Genomic DNA, 8,791 nt, shown 5'->3' on the forward strand with positions numbered 1-8,791 from the left:
CAAGAGCTTTTCACCCCACACACAGGAGCTCCAGGGAGACAGAGCGTTTCCCCGAACAGGAAGTGTTAGGACTGGCTTTCGGGGGCGGGTTTGTCCTTGTTCCAGCTGGACAGCAGCCAAGCTACAGCGTCAATTCAGCTCCCAGAGGCAGAATCTTGCAGTCTGGGCACTCACGGGGGTCTGGGTGGGGGGCCCCGATGCTCTAGAATAAAGGATTTCTTGGGTTTTTGTTGTTGCTGTTGTTTTTTGGGCTTGGGGGTTACCTAAAACTGTTGTTTTTGGCATTGCTCAAGGGTTACTCCTGGTGGTGCTGAGGGACCCTATGGGATGCCCGGGATTGAACCCAGGTCGGCCATGGGCAAGGCAAATACCCTCTCTGCTGTCCGATCCCTCCAGCCCCACAAAAGGTTTCTTTATCGTGGGGGCACTGGAACCGTTTCGAGGCCCCCTGCAGCCTGTCAGCAGATTCGGGGCCTGGAGGGAGAGAGAGGAACTACCCAGGATGTGTAGCCTTCACCTGCCTCCGGTGCGCGCGCGCGCGCCCATAACCTGGTGGACCCTACCTTGGTGGAGCAGGGTCCGAAAAAAAAAACTTCTTCCTCCCTTGTCCTTTTACCCTGGGGTCAGTTGCAGCTTCTTGGTTCTCCCTACACAGGAAACTGTTAAATGGGGCCTTTGTGACTGTATCTCCGCAGGGTCTCCAAAAGGTTTTGCTACTTAATACTTCTCAGGTGGTGCCACGGAGCCACAGAAACTGCGATCCAGACCACCACGAGCCCCCGGAATCCTGGACGGCACCTGTTGGTTTCTTAGTTCCCTTCCGGGCTAGGACACCTGCCCCAGGGAAACCACTCAGAGTAAGTCTGGGCGCCTGAGCCCGTGGCCGCTAGGTCAGTCGTGAACTCCTGCTGACGTGGCTGAAAACCAAGAACAGGCAGCTGGCTTCAGGGGCTGGCTCGTTCTGTGGTGGGATTGACCTCATTGATGTCTTAAAACGAGCATCAGGGCTGGAGCGATAGTATGGTGGGGAGAGCGTTTGCCTTGCACATGGCTGACTCGGGTTTGATCCCCGGTATCCCAGATGGTCCCCCGAGCACCGCCAGGAGTAATTCCTGAGTGCGACGCCAGAAGTAACCCCTGACCCAAAAAACAAAAAACTCCAGAAAAACAACTAGCATCAAGTAACACGTTTGTCGCAAACTAGTTTTTCCAGGGCTGGAAACATAACACAGTGGTTAAGGTGCTTTCCTTGCACAGATCCGACCCAGGCTCGATCCCCGGTATCCCACAGGGTCCCCAGAGCCTGCCAGGAGTGATTCCTGAGTGCAGAGACAGTGGTTACCCCTGAGCATCACCCCCCAGACAAAACACAAAGTCTGTCTTTGTTTGGAAGCCCGAGCCTCTTCTCCAGACTTCTGGTCGATTCCATGAGCTGCTCCGTAACCGTTTCTCTCTACCCAGTTTCACCAGCCCTGTGCTCAACAACGCCGGCTGCTTCACACAAACAGCACTGGCGATGAGGAACTCTTCCCGGGAGGTAACTTGTATTTTGGAGGTGCCAGCAGGGGATAAAGGCAGAGTCTAATGCGCAAATAACAGAATCCAAATCTTGTCTCCCGTGTGCAGCTTAAGGTCCCTTGAAGGGATGGAGACCACGGTGTCCCACTTGAGCTGGGCTCAGGGACTCATTTTGGTTTACTTGGTTCACACACAGCCAGAGCCCCCCTACATGGCACCTCAGAGCCCCAGGCTGCAGCCTGACAGCGAGGGGGCAAGAGAGGGTTGCTTGTTTGGGGGGAGGTGTGGGATTCTGCAGCTCGAGGGATGGAGGACGTGGCTTTGCTCTTCTCCAGCCCTGCGGATGAACGCAAGGGATCGCTCCTTCTCAGTCCACGTGACAGTCCCAAGTCAGGTTCTGTAGCTTTAAGGTTTCATCAAAGTTTCCCACACAGTACTCAGAGCATTTCATGGCGTGGGGACAGTGGGGACGGAGGCAGCTCCTGGACCATGTTGTCATACTGGATTTGCCGCTTCAGACTTTCGGGGCTCAAGCTGCGAGGCTGAGCTCTGAAATCAGAGGCTTGACCGCTTCAGGCCAACGCTGGCCTCTGTCCTGGTGATATTCCCAGAAGCGCTTCTGAAGCCGTGACCACCCATCAGCATGTCAGGCCTGCTGCCGGGGCTGCGGTCTCAATTTGGGGTGTGAGCCGAAATCTCACTGTCTTCGGGCTTCACTAAGGGAACTAACCGTGACGACTATGGGGCCTGGGCCACACCCACACGGCTGCCCCTTCTGTGCTCCAGGGGACCCCGAGAGCTCGGGGTCCGGCTCAGCTCATCACACCAGCTCGGATTCTGGCTTTCAGGTAGAATTTCATTTGTTTTCTTTTATTGACTTTGGGCCCACACCTGGTAACTGTGCAGGCTTACTCCTGGCTCCGCGCTCAGAGGTCACGCCTGGGGCTGTTTGGAGCGATGAAGCCGGGTTCAGCTGCATGCAAGGCGAGCACCTTCATTTCCGTATTCTCAGGCAGGTGTCACGTTTTCTCAGCTAGATGAGTTTTATCACAAAGGTCAGGAGGCGTTCATAAAACCCCGAAGAAATGCCTCGTTTGTTTCTCTAGATCCCAGGGCCTTGGAGGCCAGAGTCCCACTTTGCCCAGGAAAGGAGGCCTGACCAGCAGACTGTCTTCGACACGTTTTCTCAATACCAGCTCATTAGTGACCCAAAAGTCCGGACCTTCGAGTCCTGACTTGTCCTTGTCACGTCTGTTTGGTTTCGTGGGTTACTTGGACCGCAGCCTCGCTGCAGAGGAAGGCGCGGGACACACCTGGCGGGAGTGCCCGAACGCTCTCTTCTCTGCCCAGAGCAAAGGGCAGCTCCAAGACGAGGGCGGCATTTGGGGATCAGAGCACGGAAGCCTTACTGGACGTCTAAGGCAGACAATTCCGTGTTCCTCAGCGGACTCGGTGGCCGGCTGGTGCTTCCTATGAGATACTATATACTTTGTGTACACAGCATACAATGTTTAACTACTTTTATTTTATATATGTATTATATATATAAATACACAGATTTAGGGGAAACCTCTAGACTATTTTCTCAAATAATTGACATAGCTGCCTTCCATTGAAAGGGGGGGAGGGACACAACAAAACAGCAATTTAACAAGACATTTTCATAAAATCTTGGTGCTGCGCCCCAGGGATAATCTTCTGCCTCAGCAAAGAGCTGATCTTTCCTATACCTACGCTGACCATGAGCTGGTCACCAAAAGCTGATTGTCAACAGAGGAAATACGGCTGCTCGTACCCTAGGGCCTCCGTTCAAAGCACTCACACGACAGCCACAAGCATTGTACAGCGACATGGGTCCATGATAGTGTTTTTGTTCTCAAACAGTCATTGGAAATACTTCCTGGATGCAAATCAGAAATTCGTGAAATGACAGGACACTTACAACATAGGGAGGACTGTCCCTATACAAAGGGTTCACAATCTGAACTGGCCTTAGAGATCAGCAATTAGTGTTAAGAGAAACACTGTAAACAAACAACTCAAATGTGAAAACACAAAACAAAAACATAATACAATAGATAAATATCCAAGACTTCTAGGTCAGGTTTTCAGAAAACCCAGGGATAGATTTGATATCACAAAACGGTCCGTATCTCCCAAAAATATCTTTTGATTGGACAGTAAAATAGTATTTGTTGGAAGCTAAAAACCGAGATAAAGTACAGGCCATTGGGAGTGGTAAAGCTTTAATTTCTCCAATTTTCTTCCAAATCAACTGATCATTAGGGTTCTCATGGCACAGGAAGAGATGGTAGCTTTCCACGGGAGCACATTTGGGATTGATTTTGGTGATGTTCCAGGTGAGAGCAATGCCCCTGGGTCTCAGCACCCGTTTCACTTTGAGCTCAGGCTTCTGGGGTGGGAGGGTGTCTCGGATCTTGTCCACCAGTTCAGGCAGTAGTGGCGGGGGTTCCGGGAGAGGCGGGAGGTGCTCAAAGGACTCAGGATCCTGGAAACAACATTGATAAGAGCTCAGCAAGCTGGAGTCAGGGGTCCTGGGAACTAGTAAGAGGTCAGTTTCAGTTCTACCCACACATGCACACGCACATATACACATGCACTTCTGACTCCTGGCTCTATGTTCTATGACTCCTGTTGGGCCCAGGGGACCATAGAGGGTGCTGGAGATTGAACCCAGGTTGGCCACGGGCCGAGGCCAATGCCCTTCCTGCTGTACTATTGCTCAGGCCCTCTACGAATATATATATATATATATATATATTTGTCTAGCACAGCGGTTGGGTGTTTGTCTTGCACGCGGCCAACCCGTGCTCGATTCCTCCACCCCCGAGAGTATGGAGCCCATACGGCAGAGCCTGGCAAGCTACCCATGCGTATTGGATATGCCAAAAACAGTAACAATAAGTCTCTCAATGAGACGTTACTGGTGCCCGCTCAAACAAATCGATGAGCAACGGGATGACAGTGACAGATCCCTCAACCCATTTATCAAAACGGTAAGAATGAAATGCTGCGCAAGGATATATGGTTTGGGGCCAGAAAAAGTACACCCAGCTGTACTGGGGGATTACTCGCGACTCAATGGCCGGGAATCACTCCTGTGGGGGTCTGGAGACCATATGGGGTGCCAGGAACTGAGCCTGGGTGGGCTGCGTGCAAGGCGAGTGCTCCACCACGCGGTGCTGTCTTTTGACCCCACACGCCCCGGTCTACGGCAGCCTGTGCCCAGCCGCGCGGCTCCAGAGCTTCTAGGGGGCTCTGGAAATGGGGTCTGGACTCACCCTTTCCTGCCTTCCTGTTTCCTTCCATTGCAGGCAGGAGACTGGAGTTGGGGGTGGGGTCTCAGGAAGTTGCCTAGTCACCAGCCCCACTGGCCCCAAGGCAGGAGACCACATCCCTTTGAAATGCAAATGCCACGCTCTTTCCAAGGGTGAAAAAGTGCAGGACCATGCAGTCACTTCTGCAGCCCCCCCCCCCCCAGGAGCCTCTGTAACACGGCTTTGTAACACAGGTGGGGGCATTACATTCTCATGCAAAGGGTCACCTACATCCGACTTGGACATTACTGTTCTGGAGAAGCTGATGCTCTTTATGAAAAACTTTCATTTTTGCTTTTGGGGCCACACCCTCTCCTGCTCAGGGCTTTACTCCTGGCTCTCTGGCTCTGCACTCAGGGGACTAAGCCGGGTGCCAGGGAATGAACCCAGGTCAGCTGCAGGCAAAACAACTGCCTTATTTACTCTCCAGTCCCGGGTATTCTCTCTTGAACACATTTTCTTCCTTTCCCTCCCCTCCCCACCCACCCCTTTGGTATTTCAATAAAATGATTTTAAACGACCCCCCCCCCCCCCCAAGTGCAAGGCTAGCAACAAGCCTTTTTTCAAGAGCTTCTATTTCTGGGAGAAAGAAAGACAGTACAACAGCTAAAGTGCTAGTCTTGCATGCCACTGACCTGTCTGATCCCTGGCACTCCTATGGTCCCCTAAGACCTGCCAGGAGTGATCCCTGAGCATAGAGCCAGGGGTAAACCTTGAGTACCGCCCAATGTAAACAAGGAAGTAAAAAACAACCTCCCAAACAAAATATCTACATTTTGGAGTAGCACTGATCAAGCATAAGCATGGTTAGGTTGCAGGCAACCTGGATAAACACTCCATCTCCATTCCGAACGGTTCCCAAACACTTTGCTCATCATGTATAAAGTGCTGGTGCACAAGAATACTGACAATCCCGCCTGCCGGGGTCAACCATGGCTGTGGCAGTGATACAGCCATGGTTGATCCGGGTGGGTGGGATTGTCTATTGCTCTTTAAAAAATGCGGGGCTGAAGAGACAGTACAGAAGAAGGGGGCTTGTCCGGCACAAAGGCAACTTAGGGTTGATTCAAAACACCATGTATGGGCTCCCGAGCACTGCTGGGTGTGGCCCCCCAAAACAAAGCAGTAAACATTATAATAAAAATTAAAAACTGTCCTTGGAGATGGGTTAGTCAAGTTCGCAGGGTCAGGTTTCAAGGCGACCCTGACAACCCCAATGTTGGGGCTCCCCAGACGAAAGGAAATCATTTCCAACATACTGAATCAAAATTTTTTTCTTGTTTCCTTTAGCTCTGGAAAATGCAATTATCTTAACTGTGTAAATGAGAGTAGACTAAAGCACCAAAGTGCTTTCTAAACTATGAGACCCGCACGTTTCTTAGTGAGTCAACGGGTACTTCCGCCCAGAGTGTATCTTCCCTTACAGAGCATTTCAAATCAGTACCTGGGCTGTATTTCGTGCCACTGGGCTAGTGCTCTCTTTTGAACTTGACACAGCTTTTGTAAATGACTCCAGGCCCGACACTGAATTTTCTGTGAACAAACACAGGTTTGAGATATAAAAGCCATCTGCAATAATTAATATCACAAATTTTCAGTAAGCTTTACATCTTAGATGGTAAGTGTGAGCTAAAATGATTTTTTAAAAACTGAATATAAAGACACGCTTTTGATTAACGTTTAACAACCAAAGGCATGAAACAAATTCCTTTCAGGGGACGGAGATTCCCGTGAATCTTAGAGCAAATAGTTGCCACTATTCAATTAGGAGCTGAAGGTGATTATATACGGGCGAGAGAGCTATTGCAACACTCCTGGAGAAGGATTCAGTTCTTTCTGGCCAGCAAGGATGAGTCGTTTCCAGTTGGGTGCACATATGTACAAATACTGGAAATCCTAACTGAAAAATCACTCATTCCAAAGTGGGCACTACAGGTCCCTGGGGGGTGCTGGAAGGTGCAGATGGGGCTGTTTGTTTGCTTAAAGGTAGATTTCTTAGCAATGTAACTGACATGCTTTATGAAATCTTTCCAAACAAAATATATGTGTATTATTTTCTTGACTAACAACAATAACCAAGATTCTATATTGTGTTCAAGGTTAATTTATTATTTACCAGTATTAGGGGAAAAAAGCCCTTTGTCGAGGAGATGACAATAGTTTTAATTATAAGGTCTGGGTAGCCTTTTCATACTGGTATAATTACTTAGAACTAGACTGGTAAAATCATTTGATAGGTTAATCATACAAGGACAGATTCAAATAACCACCCTCAAATTTTCAAGTGACCAGTTTAATACAAAAAAACTATTTAACATTTTCTGTAACTAACATTCCTTCTTTCAAGTTACTAAAAGGGCCTTTGTAAACACTTCTCAGATTTGCCCTGATCTCCATAAAAAGGATGGAAGGGTTACCTCACTCTTTTGTGTTCTCCAAGCAACAGAAATCAATAGCTTATTATTTTAAAGTTTATCTTTAAACTCTAGGTAAAAAATGTAGTCTCTGGTTTCAACTTAACCCTTTGGTGTTTTCCTTCCAGAGTTTTTCTCTGCGTATATGTATATGTGTACACGTATATTTATTCTTATCAGTGTACTGTAAAGCTTGGCGGGTAGAGAGATATTCCAGGGGTTAAGGCATTTGCTTTGCATCCCATCGACCCTGGTTCAAGTCCCTGGCACCACATATTGTCCCCTCAGCACTGCCAGTTGTTGTTTCTGAGCATTACTTGGTGTGGCCTCGGTGTGGCCCAAAAACCCAAAGAGAGAAAAAAAATCTGTGGAGGAATGGGGAGATGACGCAGGCTTGAGTGCATGCCCGGCCTGTGTGAGCCCCCCTTTCTGCCAGTGCTGCTGGGCGAGCAGCCCCGCAACGCCAGGCCTGCACAGCGAGCCTTCCTCCATGCCCAGAGTTGGCCTGGGCACTGCTGCAAGGGACCCCCCATCGCTTCAGAGGAACCCCTGAATTATTTGTAAAGTTTGCATCTTAAAACATTCAGCTATGATTTTTATCTAATGTGCTATACCAGTTTGAAACATGCAATTATTTTAAAATTTAAAAAAAAATTTTACTTTCTTGAATCACTGAGACAGACCCTTACATAGCTGCTCATGATTGGGATCTCAGTCATAGTGTTCCAACACCCACCCCTCCACCAGTGTCCATTTCCCGGCACCAGTGTCCCCAGGGTCCTTCCCATCAGCCCCAGCCGTCTTGGGGCCACACGGGCAGTGCTCAGGGCCTACTCCTGGCTCTGCATTCAGATCACATCTGGTGGTGCATATGAGGTACCAGGCATCGAACCCGGGTCAGCTGTATGCAAGGCAAGGCCCTCCCTGGTACAGTATATCGCTCTGACCCTGTGCAATTCTTTTTCCCTTTGATGGAGATACACTTCAGAAACCATTGTCAAAATGAAGACACGGGAGACTTTTACTATACCCCAAACTTCTACCATGCCTATCTCACCCCTGGCCCATGAAACCATTGTCTGCTGATACTAAGGTCGGACTTGTCTTTTCTAGAATTTTACATAAACCAGATTACACTGGATGCAGGGTCTTTTGCCCAGCATATTTCTAGATTCATCCATCTTGCTGCCTAGAACAATGCTGCAGATTTTCATGGCTGGCCATGGTCAGCCTCCTTTCTCCAGAGGCAGCTCCCTGGGTGATAGAGGGCGGGGTGGACAGCCAAGCCATCACTTAGTAATCCATTTCTCCGACAACAGACATTAGTATGGGACTACTGTGAACAATGTGACAACCAACATTATGTTGGTAAGCCTCCATTTCTCTTGAATATCTGAAAATGGAGTACTTGTGTCATATGATAAGGATATGTTAACTATGTGCTTCCTTCAGGAAGTGTCTTTGCCCTTTTACATTTCTACCTGCAAACCATCAGGGTTTTAGTTTCTGCACTACAGTGGC

At 49.1% G+C, this 8,791-nt stretch overlaps 1 protein-coding gene across 6 annotated transcripts in view; it reads right to left on the reverse strand.

Annotated features, from left to right (window-relative positions):
* Positions 1 to 3,023: 3,023 nt before the first annotated feature.
* Positions 3,024 to 8,791, reverse strand: part of ATF7IP2 (activating transcription factor 7 interacting protein 2) — a 41,645-nt gene continuing 35,877 nt past the window's right edge. For 5 of the 6 annotated variants that reach the window (XM_055137213.1, XM_055137212.1, XM_055137217.1 and 2 more), the window contains 2 exons: positions 6,301 to 6,389; positions 3,024 to 4,027 (listed from right to left, as the gene is read on the reverse strand). In XM_055137213.1, coding sequence (XP_054993188.1) covers positions 3,614 to 4,027; positions 6,301 to 6,389 — 503 coding nt within the window. In that variant the 3' untranslated portion in view covers positions 3,024 to 3,613. The remainder of the gene's footprint in view (positions 4,028 to 6,300; positions 6,390 to 8,791) is intronic. The other variant, XM_055137214.1, reaches the window with a different exon arrangement.

This window comes from Sorex araneus, chromosome 4 (assembly GCF_027595985.1).
Source record: "Sorex araneus isolate mSorAra2 chromosome 4, mSorAra2.pri, whole genome shotgun sequence".
In the NCBI taxonomy this organism is placed as follows: Eukaryota; Metazoa; Chordata; class Mammalia; order Eulipotyphla; family Soricidae; genus Sorex; species Sorex araneus.